Source organism: Hirundo rustica, chromosome 15 (assembly GCF_015227805.2).
Source record: "Hirundo rustica isolate bHirRus1 chromosome 15, bHirRus1.pri.v3, whole genome shotgun sequence".
NCBI classification, from domain to species: domain Eukaryota; kingdom Metazoa; phylum Chordata; class Aves; order Passeriformes; family Hirundinidae; genus Hirundo; species Hirundo rustica.
In genome coordinates, this window is record NC_053464.1 from 13818129 (window position 1) to 13835387 (window position 17259).

Consider the following 17259-nt stretch of genomic DNA (forward strand, 5'->3'; position numbering starts at 1 on the left):
AAGTCCAGGCAAGTTCTGGCACTGAGTTAGGAGTTTAAAAAAACAAACAAACAAGGCTGGGAAAGTAAAGAATGCCTCGGGATTAAAAATTAAATGGGAGGGGAAAAAAACCACCAAAGCTGAAGATTGGGAATGAGGATTAGGCATAGGTAATAGAGCATTAGCCAAGAAAGTGATGCTGAGAGGTGTATGTTAGCGAGGGTCAGTGGTGTTGGACTGTCCTGAGCGCTTCTGTCACTGGGAGAGTAAATTTGTCCCCCTAAAATTTCCCATGGGGTCCCAGAGGTCCCTAGGTGACAGTTGTCACTTTCCATGGAAAACACTGCTGTTAATCAAGGGGAGCTCAGCTGAAATCAGGGAATAAAGCCAGCCTGTGTCATTAAGGGGAAAAGCCCTGTGCAGTGCTTGGCATCAGGTTTGTCCCAAGCTGCCCGATGGGGCTCAGCACCTTGTCCCCAGTGTGTGCCCCTTCTTCCCTCCTGCTTGGGCCTGCCTGTGGCTTTGCTGGTCCTGTCTGTGTCCCACAGCCGTGTGTCCATCCAGGGTCCCGATACGCTTGGGCTGGCAGCTGAGCTGGGAACAGGCGTTTGCATTTGTCTGCTGCAAAGGCAGGAGTAGGGGCTGTGCCAGGGGCAGAGGGACCAGGCAGGAATTCAGAACCTCGCCCCTGGTGAATCCCAACCCCCCAAATGCCTCCTCCTGTGTTCCTGGCCTGAGTTCTTTCCTAGTAATTCAATTAGCAACTAATTTTCCCTGCAGCAGTTGTAGCAATACTTGGTTGGGAATTAAGATCCTGTTGCTGTCACATCATCTTCCTTCCACCCAGAGGCTGAGAAAAACAGGCACTGAAAAAAGCAGAAGGGGCACAGAAGGGGTTTTTTTTGGGTTTTTTTTTTGACATATATTTGCATTCCCCAACTGGGTCTGCCCCTGTGCATCCCTTTCCCTGGAGCTGTCAGGGCTCGAGCGACATGCAGGACAAGGCCTGACCTTTGTGAGGTCCATCCTGCTCCACGGCTGGGGAAGCAGAAGATCCCTGCTGGACCTGGGGAGCTGAGCTGCCCGTGGCCTGTGGCTCCTGCTGAGCTCCCCACCGCCCTGGCACCGGCCCTGTGCTCCTGGGCCAACCCTTTCCCCTCCTCCCTTTGCAGGCAACATGTGAGAGGGGCTTTGCAGCCATGGAGGAGACGCACCAGAAGAAGATTGAGGACCTGCAGCGGCAGCACCAGCGGGAGCTGGAGAAGCTGCGGGAGGAGAAGGATCGCCTGCTGGCAGAGGAAACGGCTGCCACCATCTCAGGTGCCAGAGGGTCCCCCAGGCTGGGGCAGCTCTGTGGGGATGGGGACACGGGGGTGGCCTTGGCTGCACTGAGGAGCAGAGCAGGGGTGGGGTGAGATGGGAACAGGTTTGTGGGAAAGATGTTTCAGATGGAGGTCCATCTCCTGGTCATCCAGGTTTGGTGCCCATCTCCTGGGCCTTCTCCAGGCTTGGTACCCCTGTCTTTGGCTGTTGCACAATCTGATGTTTTCCATTCCAACTCAGAAAGGAGTCCAACTCATTCCTGTGGTTAAATTATTGCCAATTCCACACTGAATTAATTCTTTAGTGCCCCCGGGAATGTTAAAACACTGGAGTTCAGGGGCTCTGCATTGTGAGTCCCACAGTCCAGGAAACAACGTGTGAAGTGGACAGTCATTTGGACTCTGTTACAAAGCAGGATTTGCAGAAGCCCCTTTGCAGCTGGGGCACAGACTGAAGGGGCCGCGAAGCAGTGGGAGATTCGCAGGGATGGCTTTGGTTTTGTTCCTTTAAGAAAATGAGCAAAACCTCAAAAACGCAGCCGTGGGTGGAGGCTGCTGGGTGCTAACACTGTGCTGCCCCTCCCAGCCATCGAAGCCATGAAGAACGCGCACCGGGAGGAGCTGGAGCGGGAGCTGGAGAAGTCCCAGCGCTCCCAGATCAGCAGCGTCAACGCCGACATCGAGGCCCTCCGAAGGCAGTACCTGTAAGAACATCACTGTCCTCTTGCCATCTTGCAGGGAGATCACGTGTGGGAGAGCCTTCTCTCCCATTTGATCCTGGCAATGACTTTGGGGTTATTTCAGGGACATCTTCCCTTGGTCTCGACCCAGCTGCATCCATCAGAGCCTCCTGGTTGCCCATAATCTTTCAGGCTCCCGGTCAATGTCCCCACGTTACCCAAAATAGCTCCTTAATGGTCCCCAGAAGCAGCAGATAAACAGCCAGTGCTGCTTTTCACACAGCTGCAGCAGCGAGGTCATTCAAAAAGTGAGGAGGAAGTTCTGAGCTTTCCATGGCAAGGCTGTCCTCCCGTGGGAACTGAGCAGTGCTGCCTGTCAGCTTTATCAGCCTTGGTACATTTGTATCAATTGCAGAGGTGTGCAAGTACACCCGGTCCTGGGTGCCCAGAGCAAACTTAGAATCCTGGAATGGTTTGGGTTGGAAGAGATGTTAAAGCTCATCTCATTCCAGCCCCCTGCCATGGGCAGGGACCCCTTCCACTATCCCAGGTTGCCCCAATCCCTGTCCAGCCTGGTCTTGGACACTTTCAGAGATGGGGCAGCCACAGCTTCTCTGGGCACCCTGTGCCAGGGCCTCCCCACCCTCACAGGGAAGAATTTCCCATAGGTAGATTTTGACAGATCTCAGCTCAGTTTTTGAAAACCTGAGAAAGTTCTGCCACTTAACCTCTGAGAGAGCGACCTCCTGTCCCCTTTGGTGCCTGAGCACGGCTGTGCCAGGAGAGGGAAGAGTTGACTTGCTCTAGGCTTGAGTTTTTTCCCAAAGGGAATCTGCAGTCCTCATCCTTGGTGCTTAGCTCCCTGTTGGGTTGTCCTGGGATGACGAGAGAGGAGTGGGCACGGGGATGTGTGCGTGTGGAGAGGGCACTACCCCCGGCTGTGTTCTGCAGGGAGGAGCTGCAGTCAGTGCAGCGGGAGCTGGAGGTGCTTTCGGAGCAGTACTCCCAGAAGTGTTTGGAGAACGCCCACCTGGCGCAGGCGCTGGAGGCTGAGAGGCAGGCCCTCCGCCAGTGCCAGCGGGAGAACCAGGAGCTCAACGCCCACAACCAGGTGAGGGTCCCTGCCCTGGTGACCGTGGGCTCCGTGCTGAGCCGTGGCCGCGCTCCCCCTTCCCACAACGGCTCTCCTGCTCTTCCCAGGAGCTGAATAACCGCCTGGCTGCGGAGATCACGCGATTGCGGACCCTGCTGACCGGGGAGGGCGGGGGAGAGGCTGCTGGGTCGCCTCTCACGCAGGGCAAGGACGCCTACGAGCTGGAGGTGAGTTCTGCAGAGCGGCACGTGGGTGGGCACAAGTGCTGTGTACCCTGGGAGCGTGTCACAGCAGCCTGGGAGCGTGTTACAGCCTGGAGGTGTCACAGGCTGGGAGCGTGTCACAGCCCACAGGTGTCACAGGCTGGGAGCGTGTCACAGCCCACAGGTGTCACAGCCATCCGTCCCCCAGTCAGCTCTCATGGCTGGTCAGCACTGATATCATGGGCTGCATGGGGCCTGGGGATTCTGGGGTCCTGATCTTCTCACCACGTTGAGCCAGACTCTCGCTCTCCCTTCTGCCAGCCCCTGGTTGTTCCTGGGGTCCAATCCACGCAGAGCAGTGGGGACAGAAACTGGAGTGTGCAGGGAGCACATCAGCACTGCAAGCTTGGGCAAGTTCCCAAGAGAAACAGGAGTTCTCTTGTGAGAAGCAGAAGAGGGGTGGACCAGAGGCTTTGTGGTGCTGGCATGGGGCTGCGTCTCCAGCCCTTGGCTTGATTGCCACTGGGCACAGCAGGTATCACACCGTGTCTGCTCAGGTGCAAAGATGCTGTTTTCTTTTTCCCACAGGTCCTGCTGCGGGTCAAAGAATCCGAAATCCAGTACCTGAAGCAGGAGATCAGCTCCCTCAAAGACGAGCTGCAGACTGCACTGAGGGTAATGCCAAGTGTGGTTCTGCAAATCCTCTTACTGTGCATTGCTCCTGAGTGTCTGTGCTTAGATTTCAGCCCATTTGCACCCAGATTTGAAACCATATTTAATTTTTCCCCTGAATGTAATTCAATACCCATTTTGGTGTCATCAGCAAAGCACTCCATGTATCAACTTAAGGCTTACCCCACAAAGGAGACAGTGTGGGAAAACATCCCTTTCAGCGTGATTTCCCCATTTACTGTCACATCAGATCAGATTTAAATGGCACAAACAATCAGTGTCAGAGATCTGCCCAGCCTCGCAGCGGTGCAGCTGGTTTGCTCTGGACGAGCCAAGGCCATTTCTGGGAATTCTGCTTGAATTCTGTGTCTTGGCTAAAACGAGAAGCCGCAAACAGCCCCGCAGCCGAGGGGCTGCAGGCACGGGCAGCTCTGTGTGCTGGCCCTTGGCTCTCAGCTCTCCGTTCCCGCAGGCCCGGATCGCTGTTGGAAGCGGCTCCGGGGGCGTGCGTTGCCTTGGCCGAGCCTCTCTCCCGCTGCCGGCTCTTCTTCCGTCGGCTTTTGCCAAGCTCCTCTTCAGCGCATCCACAAACCCCTCGGCTCCAGCTGTCTGTCTGGCTCCATCGGGTTGTTCTTGTTCCCTTGCCAGGATAAGAAATACGCCAGCGACAAGTACAAAGACATCTACACGGAGCTGAGCATCGTGAAGGCCAAGGCAGACTGTGATATCAGCAGGTTGAAAGAGCAGCTGAAAGCAGCCACAGAAGCTCAGGGAGAGAAATCCCCTGTGAACACCACTGTATCGGGATATGGTCAGTCCTCCTCCAGCAGCTCTAAGCAGTCCTGGGTGTCCCGAGCTAACACGGCAATCCTGGATGCAAACCCTTGTGCACTAATGGGTCTGAGTGTAGGACTTGGCCGTCCAACCCAAAGCTGATGAGCTTTGAAAGCCTCCTGGCTTTTTGCATCAGGAAAACCTCGTGATGCAGGGATGCCCGAAAGCCCCCTCTGCCCCTGGGGCAGCGCTAAGTCGGGCTCATCGGGGCTGGGAGGGCAGAGCCCCAGCCCTGTCCTTGCAGGAAGGCAGTGGGCACCCGGCTAATCCCACTTCTTTTGCTTCTTCCCAGATATTATGAAATCAAAAAGCAACCCTGATTTCTTGAAGAAAGACAGATCCAGTGTTAGCCGGCAACTAAGGAATATCAGGTCAAAGGTGAGCTCAGATGTGCTGCCCAGTGGGATGGGAATGAGGAATGCTCAGCATTTCTCTTCGGTGGGGATCCCAAGTGGGAAGAAATGGCCAGGGGAACAAAATTAAGAATTTCCCAGCCACTAGTGCTAGCTTGGATGTTTTTTTACTGCAAGAGGACTGACTGTGCAGCCAGGCAGGGCCTGCTCCCCCGCTCTGGACCCTGCTCAGATGGAGGCATGAAGCTGCTCCCTGGTTGGAAAAAAGGCTGAAGTTCACCTTGTTCTTTGGTCTTTCACAGGAGGACTACCCCAGTATCTGCTCCCTCTTTTCAGCTGAAATATAAGTGCAAATGTTCACATCATTCTTGTTTTAGTGTTCATCACTGCAAGGTTTTTTGTCTTTATGTGTATCAGCAATGCCTGAGCCCTGGGCATATTTAACACACACTTTGCTTGTGTGTTAACATGGTGCAGATGGCCCTGTGCTTCTGTGGTCCTTCTGTGCTTGCCGTTGATCCCAAAGCCCAGTGATGCTGTGCCAAGCTCTCCTTTGGCAGCCAGTTACATCATGTGGGACCGCAGGGATAAGGAAGGGCAAATAATGCTGATCGGGAGTCAGCATTAAACATAGGGCAGCTGGGAGGAAGCTCAGCGTGAGCAAACCTGCTTTGCCTCTCACCTGGTGCCTCGTGCTGATGTTTGAAGTGGTTGGGCCCTTGCAGGGCAGGCAGAATACTTGGAGCTTGGTGCCCATGTGGGGAAACACTCGGAGATCTGTGAGCAGCAGCTCCTGAGCTCAGGGCGTCTGCACTGCACCCAGTGGACAGAGAGAGGCCTCTGCACATTTTGGGGCAGCCCAGACCAGCTGGACCACTCTGATGTTGGGTTTCCCTTGACCACTTCAACTCAGATCACTTTCTGTGTGGTCCCCATGTGTGTTGCTTGGTGGGGAAGGAGAGGAGAGGAGAGGAAGCAGGGGCTGTGCCAGGGCATCGCTGCGGGGCAGGGGGCCGGGGCTGCGCCAGCGCAAATTCATTTGGGATTTATGAGCTTCTTCTTTTGTTTTTGTTTGTTTGTTTTGTTTTGTTTTATTTTGCCTTTTCCTTCAACAGTCCGTTATTGAGCAGGTCTCATGGGATAACTGAAATGAACCCGAGTCCAGGTTCCCTGCCACGTAGGTAAACACACCGGCACCCGCCCAGGCCGCAGCCACCACGGGAGCGGCCCCACCTCTGCATGCACTGCTCACACCTCCCTGCCAAACCAGAGCCCTCCTTCTCTCTTAATCACTCACTGACAGGTTTATTCGCTGCTAATTCTTTTCCTGGGCGAAGGGGAGGGGAGAAGACAGTCGTACCCAAGGCCCGTGTGAAACACGGTCTCTCTGCCTCTTCCCTGGGGAATGTGGCTTTTTGTCTTCTTGCTCTTCCCACCCTCACCAACACAGCTCATCGTCACCGAGAGCATTTGGACGTGGTGGGGCACGTTTTCCTGTTTACTGTGTTGGGAGCGTGGGACACTGAGTGTGCATGCCTGAATGACTCTGCATGCCTCAGACTAAACTCCAGCACCGTCCAGGTCTCGTAGGAAAACACCTGTTCTGCTGTTAGCCAGGTGCAGGAACAGTCAGGGACACCTTTAAGTGTAATTCCCATAACAGCCCAGAGCATGGAAATGGTCTCAGCCACCACAGCTGCAGAGGGAGTGCCCTGGACTGCCCTAATTTCCTTTACCCACAGTTGCTGCTTTTTCAGGTTGATCCATGCCTGAGCAAGAGTCTTCCTTGCCCAGTAACCTTGTCCTCCTGCTCTCCATCCCTGAGCTTCCAAGGCTTCCAAGCTCATCCAGCAAAAGGAGGGAGCTGACAGAAATGAGGCTGACTCTAATGAGCCAGTTATTTTCATTAACTGGAGCAACAGTGAATTTCCTGGCCCATGGCAAAGACTGAGGTGGGAGCACCTGCAGAGGCAGGTTGGGAGAGGGGAGCTCCCAGCACGGTGGGTGGAGAGCCTCAGGAAGTCTGTTGGAAGATCCCTTCATCACAGATATCATCCTGCATTAGTCTCACTTCATCAGGCTCTCCTCATCAGCAACTGAAACGGTTGTGGGACTGCCCGGGGGCTGAATTTGCTGGAATTTGTGCCATCAGGCAGAACAGTCTGATGATTCCTGGTGTCTCTTTCCATCCATGGAGAAATCAGATGCGAGAGCTGGAATGCATGAGCTGCTCCCATTTAAAGAGGCCCAAAGCAAACTTCCTTTAGGAAGTGTGTGCTCAGAGGCTCATCCCAGGAGACTCTGCTGCCCGTTGGAAAGAGAGCACACAGCGTTTGGAAATTCAGTCCAATTTAGTGCTTTCATTTCCCTGCTGCCTGGCAAAGCCCTTCTGAGTTTGTGGGCCCGTGGGAGGAAAAACATTTCCAGAAATACAGGAACCATGAGAATCTGCACAGCCTTGGGGGCAAGTTTGTCATGGAGTCCTGCCTCGATAAATACGTGGGAAGGAAAATGCAGCCCAAAAGTCCAACCTGCTGCTGTGATAGAACAGTCCTCTGGCACCACAGCCAGGGAAGGGAAGGGAGAAGGGGAGGTGGCTGCCTTGATAGTAGGGTCATGGAATCACAGAATGGTTTGGGTTGGAAGGGATGAAAAATATCCTGTTCCAACCCCCTGCCATGGCCATGGACACCTTCCACTATCCCAGGCTCCTCCAAGTCCCATCCAGCCTGGCCTTGGACACTTCCAGGGATGGAACAGCCACAGCTTCCCTGGGCACCCTGTGCCAGGGCCTCCCCAGCCTCACAGGGAAGAATTTCTTCCCAATATCCCATCTATCACTGCCCTCTGGCAATGGGAAGCCATCCCCTCTTGTCCTGGCACTCCAGCCTCTCATCCAGAGTCCTCTCTCCTGGAGCCCCTTTAGGCTCTGGAAGGGGCCCTAAGGTCACCTTGAGCCTTCTCTTCTCAGGCTGAACAATCCCCATTCCCTCAGATTTTCCTCCTAGGAGCTGATTTCCATCCCTCCAGTCTGTGCCTTCGGAGGTGCCAAGTCTTGGTCTGTGAAGCAAACAATGTTCCAGCTGCAGCATGAATTCTTTGCAGGTTCCAAGGGCCAGGCTGGCAGGCAGAGCTGTGGGGTGGGGACAGGCAGTGGGGCACAGAGGGGCAGAGCCCTGGCTATAGGGGCTGTTTTTAGGGTGGCTGTGTCTCCTCACCTACAGGGACAACTCGCCACCTCTCCCCAATGTCTCGTGCCACAGGTTTGGGGCTGCAGGAAGGAGGGTGCTGGCATTAGCCTGGTGCATCCCCTCAGGCTGGTTTCAATTTAAAGCTGCCCTACAGGAGTCAGGCAATTTGTTTCTGGGTCTCTGCCCATCTCAGCGCTCTGCTGCTGAGTCCTCACGTGTAGGTGATGGATTTTACAATTCCAAATGCCAGGGGGCTGTGCTGGCCAGCTGAGAGCTGTGCCTTGAAATCTGGATGCTGCATCTGAATTGGATCAGCCATCAAAGCCTGCCAGACCTGAACAGCATTTAGGATTCCTCTGTCTCAGCCTGGGCTGTCGAGGCATCTTTGGCTTGGGAGAGTCCCGGGGTGGGGTGAGAGAAGGGCTGGGAGGTTGCTGGCAACACACAGCAGTTTCCAGGGTTCCTTGAGCAAATCCTGCACGGACTGGAGCCAGGCCTGTCCCCGTGGATGCCACAGTGGTGAGGCAGGGAAGGACCAGCCTGCAGGTCCTGGCAGATCCCAGCTGGCCTGCCTGGGGCTCCCTCCACCGGAATCGCCCCATCCAGCAGCGCCCTGTGAGCTCCGGGGGCCGTTCCCAAGTCAGCTAATCCCGCTTGCAGCATGATGTGCCTCTCATTCGCTTCTGGTTCGTGGCCTGGTTCGTTTGCAATCTCACCCTGTCTCAAGGCACCGCCCTCCATAACCGTGTGTTCTCCCTCAGCATGTCCCACTAATCCTCCGCCCAGGAGCCCGTTCCTCGCTGCCACGTCTCCTCCGCCCAAGCATCGCTCCCTCCCCGTGCCCCAACGCTCTCTGTCTTTTTGTCTCTCCCAGAGTCTGAAGGAAGGCCTGACTGTGCAAGAACGCCTGAAGCTTTTTGAATCCAGGGACTTGAAGAAAGACTAGTTCTCCCCGCTCCGCTTGACCACGCGCACCTCCCAGCTTTGAGGCAGCACAGCACCAGCACCGTTTGTCTCTCGTTCCTTACGATGTCCTCGCTGTCGTTCGTCCTGACGCCCCGACGGGACCCGGCGCCGCGCTGGCGGTGCCCCCCCTCGCCTCCCCGGCTCCTTTCCCTGCTTTTGAGATGCTCCAGAGACTCTTGAGAGGGAGAGGAAGGGATTGGAGTGGGGTTTTTCCCCCCCCACCTCTCTTCGGCGCTTTGTAGGAGAATCCTTTCTTTACTGTAAACCATTACACTAAGTGTCAGTATTAAGGCTCAGTAGCCTGTTAATAAGCTATAGCTCTGTCGGGAAGAGCGAGCAGGGCCTGGGTGGTGTCAGCCAGACCGAGCTCTTACTGCTGTCTAGAGACCCCGTGCTCAGAGCACACCAGGAGCCTGATCTAACCATTGATCTCGACTGCATTACTTGCACCTACAAGGGGGGAAAGCCGGGGGAAGCTGTCGGGGAGCGCGGCTCCGTGCCGGCGGCCGCAGCCTGGAGGTACAACACTGACATCTCGCTGGAGAAGGATGCAAGAAGTGATTCTCCTGCCCCGTGACTGTGCCGTGTCCTGAATGTAGGTGCCACCGAAGCCTGGCGAGCTTTGGTGGCCGCCCAGGTGGTTGTGGATGGGGAGCTGCAGCTACTGAAGTGCGCACCATCGAGTCGGCCCCGTCGGCGCGTCCTCGCTCCCGTCTCGCTGGTGGTCGGAGTTGGTGTTCCAGGGGCCGAGCTGTAAGATCACTTTCTTGCCTCTGTTAGATCAAGCCCAGCACTCTTTTCTTTTTTTTTTTTTTTTAATTTCTTTTTTTTTTTCCTTTTTTTGGTTTTTTTTTTGCTGTTACTCCCTTCCTCTCATTGAATCCCGTGTATCCCAGGGTCTGTGCGCATGTGAAACTCCCTTTTCCTAGTCAAAGGAAAGTAGAGTAGAAAGTAGAGCCAATATTGACTGAAAATGCACAGTGCTCAATGCATATAATGCTCCTTTTTTACCAGCTTCTTGAATTCAACTCTTCTTGTCAGCAGGGCAGCTCCTATTTTAATTCTTTAATCTTTTTCCTGAAATAAAAATCTCAAAACCAGTATGTGCTTCAGACCTTCTCAGTCCTAATAGCTTTTGTATCTAAAACATACAATTTAGCACTGTGAGGCAGATAAATGCATACAAACCAAGGGATGAGGAGCTGGTAGCGCTGCATGGTCTCAGCCAGCTGAGCAGAGGCTTCCTAGAAGAAGCTTTGCAGGTGTGGGGCTTCATCCCAGGATAAATCTCAAGATGCCACCTGGAAGGATCCCAGGTCACCAGGGCTGAAGGAAACTCTGGCACGCTGCCTTCCCAGCCTGGTTAGGTGCTGAGTGACCACTTCAGGCTGGGATGTGGAAGATACCCTGGCCTTCACCCGGAGCAGAGATTCCTCTTGTCCTTCAGGCACTCGGCCAAGGTTGAGGTTTTGTGTCTGGTGCTTGGCACAGGCGCAGCCCTCAGAGCCCCACGGGGTTGGTGGAGCCATCCCAGTCCTGCCAGGCTGGACCACAGCAGCTTCCAGAGTTACCTTCCTCCTCCTGGGAGCAGAATCTCTTTTCCAGCCAGCAGACCCTCAGCAGGACGTGGTGTCACATGGGAATCAGGCTCTTGTCCAGCTTGTGTGGCCTCGCCATGGCCAGGTGTCGAGCCTGGCACCTCACAGTCCTGCCCAGAGGAGCCCTGCTTGTCCCCAGGCAGGATGCCAGCACCTTGCAGGGGCAGAGCAGCTGTTCCTGCTGGGATGCTCTGTGTGCCTGCGTGTGCGTGGAGGTCCTGGAGATGGGAGCCGCGTAGGAAAGACGCTCGCCCTGTCGGATACAAAACCTTTCCCTCGTCAGCAGCATCTGCCCTCAGGTGTGTGGAGGTGCAGCCAGTCCCTGCGTCCGAGTTCAGCACAGCTCTTCCATGATCTGGGCACTGGAGAACCTGGGAACCTTCCAGCCATGACCCACCTGGATCACCTCTCCAGCCACTTCATCCCTGGCTGCTCCGGGGCCGTGGTGAGCTCTGATCTCCTGGCAGAGGCCATGGGAGGCAGCATGGATTTGGGATGGCACGTGGGCCTTGTCATTGCTCTTCCCTTGCAAGGTGTCACTGGCTCTAGGAGAGCACCCTCCTCCTCCTCCTCCTCCTCCTCCTCTTCTCTTCAGACTTAGGATTTTGGACTAAGACTTTGTCCTTTCTGACCAACCAAGCAGAACGTTCTGCTCTCCTTCTTGCCACGTGGACCCTGACCTTTCTTCGATTCCCCAGAAAATCCTGCTCATATGCTTTAGCTTGAAGGAGCAGACATTTTCCATGGGGGACTTGGGCTCCTCTGGAAAAATAAATGGAGAATCTTGGTACAGACAGGGCTGAGCAGTGGCCTTGATGTTGTCAGGATCAGCTGCACCCTCCCGGGCAGTGCTTGGGAAGGATGTCTGGGATGTGTTTAGGGTGGGAGCTGTGAATTCTGGGGGTCACTGAGAGGAAGAGGAGGAAGGAAGGAAGGTGCCTTATGCAGCCAGATGTTCTGAACCCCTGCTGAGGGTTCTGGGCTCACTCTGAGCATCTCTTCAAGGCGAGGGGCAGCTCTTTACCTGCCTTTACAGCAAAGAAAAAACCTGCAGCACCAGTAAACAACCCCAAACTGAAATACTCCTGCAGATGCCAGGACTTGAAAATAAAGGGAGAAGTCCTTTTATTCATAGCAGTGATCCTCAGTTATCCTGCTTCTTCCTGCCCAAGGCTTCATCCACCTTTTGGGATTAATCAGTGGCTATTTAAATTAGAAAGTGTGTGGGCAAGTTGCTGCATTCTGCATCACTCCACACTATTGACAGCACCAGAAAGGGAGGTTCAGGAATAGTCAAGTGCAGCAAAGGCTCAGGTGTCTCCTCGTCAGCTCCAAGTGATTTTATTTTTCCTGAGTAAAATTTTCCTCCCATTTGCACCATCTCCCCTGAGCCAGACTGAATCCCTCTTTAAATGTCACCTTTTCTTTGCCCACGTATTTAACAAAAAGAAGAAGCAAATTGTCATCTTTTGCTTCAAAAATAGAATTGCTTAGAATTGGTGCTGACTTGTAAACCAGAAGATTCCTCTTTTTTTTTTGGTACCAGGGAACTGGGCTGCATTGCAAAATGTCACTTTTGTACCTACTCTGATGGCACTTCCACAAGATCTTGGCATTTTTGTCCTGGTTTGAATATTCAGTTTGTTGTGGACACTGAAGCGCACGCACACTTGCTGTGGTTTGCCTTTGCTCTGTATTTTCCCTCATTTTTTTAGGTAAAAAAAAAGCTTTCTTATTCTTCTCTTTTTTAAAAACAGAAGTAATTTAATACCTGTATAGTATTCCAAGTGTGCAGTGTAAATATTTATTCCTCAGCAGCTTGCAGAGGGTTCTCTTTTGTGACTGACTTGTGGGTTTGATTTTTACTTCTTGAGGCCCCACGTGTGGGTTGGGAGAAGAGGAATGAGTGTAACGTGTCCAACCCGCCCCATCTGCCCTGATAAACTGCTTTTTTTTAGGTTTGAGCACTGTTATAAATAACCTTTTCAAACCTCTTCTGCTGATCTATGCCTTTAGCTTTGAAGGTACCTGTCCCAAGATCGTGTACAGTTTGAGCACTGTAACCTACTTTGCTATAAATCTGGGGTATTTTTTCCCAGTCAGAGAACTCAATAATTTTGTGTTTGAAAGCAGAATCAACGCTTGTGCCTGTGCAGAACATTTGGGATGCTCTCGGGCTGCCCAAGGGAGCCACAGCCCCCCTGCACAGACGCCCAGCCCACAGCAGCGTGGCCACGAGCTGTAACTCGCTGTGTGACTACAGCAGGAAGATCCAAGGCACTGCTGCAGACACAGGGAGCACCAGGCTGGGAACAGCAACCTCCCTGGGAGCAGGGACCAGAGGGTGTGGGATTAACTAGAGAAACCTGGCAGGTTGGTACCAGCTGAACTGACCCAGCTGGCCCTGAACTCATAAATAACGGGGGCAATTAGCATTGTTTTCCTCGAGCTTTCTTCACCCTGCGTGCAGGACAAGAACCCCCAGTGTTTGTTCTCACCTGGAGAAAGCAAAGCATGTAAAATGCCGGAGACTGTGGTAAGTAGGAAGCAGGAATGCTCCAGCTTGGCCAGTGTCCACCTTCCTGGAATTGTGGAATTAAAGGATCATTTGGAAGGATGGAGGTTTGTGGGGAGGGAAGGAAGCTCAGTGAGGCTGTGGGTGGTGTCTGGAGTGGCAGTTTCAGGTGTTAATGGTCAGTTTTCCTCCAGTGCCCCCAGAGCAGCTTGGCCTTGGCTCTCTGAGCAGAGCTTCACCCGACTGACCCGTGATGGGCTCAGATCTGGGCACTGTGCTCTGCCATGGGTGTCTGGGAACAACCCAGAGGGGCTGTGGGCTCTGAGGGAGAAGGAGTCGTTTCCCAGAGTCGTTTCTGTGCTGCTGTGACAGAGCAGCCACTCCTCGTGGCCGGCAGCACCAGGGATGCTGCAGCCTGGGCGCTCTCACGCATCATTTTGCTTCCCCCTGCAAAGGGGAAGGGTGTGAAAGGCTCCTGTTTCTCCAGGTGTGTGAGTTCCTGTCTCCTTCCCTTCTCCCACTCCCAGTTTATTCCAGTGCTGTTTTTAAGAGCCACCGTTCCCGACCAACTGCTCGCTGTAATAGAAACGTCACTTTGTTCCCACTGTATTTATTCCTTACAGACCTTGTGTGACAAGCTAGGCTCCCCTGGATGTAGCTGATCATTTTTACTTTGTAAATATAATTACCTAACTTTACATTAACTATATGGTAATAAACTATTTTTGCACCACCCTTTGCATGCTGTGTGTGACAGGTTTATTTCTAGAAAGAAGGAAGAACAGGGCAGAGGTCAGAGCACGAAAAGGAAGATGTTTGTTTTTGTAGTCGTACTTCACAAAGGAAATGCAACGAGCAGCATTTTGACAGTAAGAATATATTTTAAGTAGTTTAAATCTAGTGCTGCTGAATGGGATTTACTGGAGAATGACCTTCCCCAGGTGCTTCCATACAGGTAACATGATTTTCTCTCCCCTGTGCAACCTTTCTCAGAACAGAACAAATCTAAAATCTGGGGATGCCCATGGATCATAAATATCTTAATAAGGATCTACAGGAATGAGAATGCAAAGGTCAGATGAGGCTATAGATGTTTTCTGTGAAAATGGTTTATTTAACAGTGCCAATCACAGCACTGCTGGTAACAAAACTGGTAACAGAATATCAAAACCTCTTTTCATCTTGAGATATTAAGGCACTTTCTGTTCAGTCAAAAACAATTCTTACATAGACACTATTTAGAGTTTGAAATTCTTAGGTTTACATCATCTTTGTTCCACACTGAGTAGTGGGGACAGAGATCTCTCCTCGCTGTCCCCAGGCTGGCGCTGCCAGGCGAGGGCACAGACCATGACACGGTGTCAACACCTGAAAGGACCAGGGTTTGCAGACCTCACCTGAAGTGGGTGACCCAACTCCAGCCACAGACTCTGCTCTCCAAACAAACACTGATCCCAAAGAACCATTTCTCTCATTTCCTTCCAGACTTCCCTACACTTCCTTGCTGGAAGAGAAGGTGTCATTACCATCTGTGCTCGTGCTTTCACACCAGAACTCTGCTAACCTTTAACCAAAAGAAACACAACAATCAACACTTGAAATTTTTTGCTATTACCTTTGCTATTTATTCCTTTTACCAACTTTCAACAATTAATGCCAACAAGAAAGGCAACCGAGGCACTTAATCTATAGAAACTCTTAACTCTGCTGTAGCCTCTTTACTTCTCCTTTAGTTACCCGTGTAGAGGAGCCCACGGGCTACAATTCCATTTGGAACTGGCTACAATTCCATTTCATATCCCGAGATGGGAAACTGAAACACCTGCGGAGCATTGTATGAACACACCTGGTCTGCACAGGGCACAGCAGGAGCCTGCCCAAAGTCTTAATGCCTGTGAGTGCAGCTCTGCCACTGCCACCCTCACAACCAAACAGTTGTGTCATTCCCTCTAGCACGGGAATGACCCACAGCAAGGGATCCATGGCATTTTAGGGCAGAGAACACCACTTCTCTGTGAGACATTTACCAAAGTTACACCCACATGGACAAAACAATGATGTCCACACATAATAATAAAATCTGTGGCTGTTGCCATGCTGCACTTTCCCTGCGAGGCAGCTCAATCATTCACTGCTTTTTGGAAAAAAAAATGTAATTGGCTGGATTGTACTCTTCCCAAATCCTTTCAAACTCATCCTGAAAAGCCTTCACATACTCGACGTCCTCCACCACCAGCACATTCTCCCGGTTGCTCTGGATGGCCTGGGCGGTCCAGTTGAGGGAGCCTGTGATGAGCATCCTCCGGTCCACGATGGCGAACTTGTGATGCATGTACCCGCTGTGCTGGTCGTGGCGCACCTGGATCCCTGCAGAGACACAGAAACGCGCTCAGGGGCCGGCGATGGGCCACGGCCGGTGCGGGGCTCCATCCCCGTCCCGGGGCTCCGTTCCCGTCCCGGGGCTCCGTCCCAGGGCTCCATCCCCGTCCCGGGGTTCCGTCCCCATCCCAGGGCTCCGTCCCAGGGCTCCATCCCCGTCCCGGGGCTCCGTCCCAGGGCTCCGTCCCCGTCCCGGGGCTCCGTCCCCGTCCCGGGGCTCCGTCCCCGGGTTCCGTCCCCGTCCCGCAGCGCAGCCCGGCGCTCACCCGCGTGGCGCAGGCGGCCGACCTGGGAGCCGTACATCCCCATGTACTGCGCGTCCGTGACCATGCGGACGCGGACCCCGCGGCGGTGCAGGAGCTGCACGGCGCGGGCGAGCTGCGGGCAGGAGAAGGAGAAGAGGCAGAGGTCGAGCGAGCGGCGGGCGGAGAGGAGGCGGCGCACCAGGCGGCTCAGGGCGGTGTCGCCGCTGGGCAGCGGGCACGGGCAGGGCCGGGCGGGCGCTCCGGGCTCGGCCGCCTCGGCCAGCAGCGCCTCGATGCAGCAGGGCCGCGAGGGGAAGAACAGCACCTCCCGCACGGGCCGGGCCCGCCGCCAGGCCGCCACCGCCAGCGCCACCGCGGTCACGGCGCTCGCCACCAGCGCCGCCAGCGCCGCGCCCCCCGCAGCCCTCATGGCCCTCACGGCCCGGCCCGGCCCGCGCAGCCGCGGCGGGAGCGGCCTGTGCGGAGGGAGGAGCGGCCGCCACACGGGGCTGGGCCCGGCTCCGAAATGCCGGCGCCCGCCCTGCCCCAGGCCCCGAGCCCTTTCCCCGAACGCTGACGGAGAGCCCTTCGCCGCACACCGAGCCCTTGCGGTGGATGCTGCGAGCACGCAACGCATCCTTTAATCACAGAATGGTTCGGGTGGAAAAGGAGCTCAAAAATCATCCAGTTCCAAAGCCCCTGCCATGGCAGGGACAGCTTCCACTATCCCAGGCTCCTCCAAGCCCCATCCAACCTGGCCTCGGACACTTCCAGCGATCTAGGGGCAGCGACAGCTTCTCTGGGCAGTCTGAGCCAGGGCCTGCCCACGCTCACAGGGAAGAATTTCTTCCCAATATCCCAACTATCCCTGCCCTCTGGCAGTGGGAAGCCATTTCCTCTTGTCCTGTTCCTCCAGGCTCTCATCCAGAATCCCTCGCCAGCTCTCCTGGAGCTCCTTCAGGCTCTGGAAGGGGCTCTAAGGTCTCCCTGTCACCTTCTCTTCTCCAGGTGAACACCCCCAGCTCTCCCAGGATCCAGAGCAGAGGGGCTTCAACCCTTGGAGAAGCTTTGTGGCCTCCTCCGCACTCGCACCAGCAGCTCCACGTCCTCGTGATGTGAGCCCCAGAGCTGGAGGCAGCTCTGCAGGTGGAGTCTCATGAGGGCAGAATGGAGGGGGACAATCACCTGAGGGGACAGGGGTGACAGAACTGGTACCAGAAGGGTTTGTC

At 54.4% G+C, this 17259-nt stretch overlaps 2 protein-coding genes across 8 annotated transcripts in view; one reads left to right on the forward strand and one right to left on the reverse strand.

Moving 5' to 3' along the window:
• Positions 1–10393, forward strand: part of MPRIP (myosin phosphatase Rho interacting protein) — a 73377-nt gene extending 62984 nt beyond the window's left edge. For 3 of the 7 annotated variants that reach the window (XM_040079011.2, XM_040079013.2, XM_040079017.2), the window contains 8 exons: positions 1152–1299; positions 1888–2005; positions 2933–3092; positions 3182–3301; positions 3866–3952; positions 4598–4760; positions 5076–5161; positions 9202–10393. In XM_040079011.2, coding sequence (XP_039934945.1) covers positions 1152–1299; positions 1888–2005; positions 2933–3092; positions 3182–3301; positions 3866–3952; positions 4598–4760; positions 5076–5161; positions 9202–9273 — 954 coding nt within the window. In that variant the 3' untranslated portion in view covers positions 9274–10393. Of the gene's footprint in view, positions 1–1151; positions 1300–1887; positions 2006–2932; positions 3093–3181; positions 3302–3865; positions 3953–4597; positions 4761–5075; positions 5162–6251; positions 6318–9201 lie in introns of all 7 variants that reach the window. The other 4 variants (XM_040079014.2, XM_040079019.2, XM_040079015.2 and 1 more) reach the window with 3 other exon arrangements.
• Positions 10394–15007: 4614 nt separating this feature from the next.
• Positions 15008–16460, reverse strand: PLD6 (phospholipase D family member 6). Its single transcript, XM_040079441.1, has 2 exons — positions 16052–16460; positions 15008–15773 (listed from the first exon to the last, which is right to left on the reverse strand). The coding sequence occupies exons 1-2, from the start codon at positions 16458–16460 to the stop codon at positions 15535–15537; spliced, it is 648 nt and encodes a 215-aa protein (XP_039935375.1). The 3' UTR covers positions 15008–15534.
• Between the last annotated feature and the right edge of the window lie 799 nt (positions 16461–17259).

Bases quoted from the DNA above. Each gene is read 5' to 3' on its own strand.
- PLD6 (XM_040079441.1), bottom strand. From the start codon at position 16,460: ATGAGGGCTGCGGGGGGCGCGGCGCTGGCGGCGCTGGTGGCGAGCGCC. The intron at 15,774-16,051 runs GTGAGCGCCGGG...GTGTCTCTGCAG, and splicing joins CGGCCGCCTGCGCCACGCGG to GGATCCAGGTGCGCCACGAC.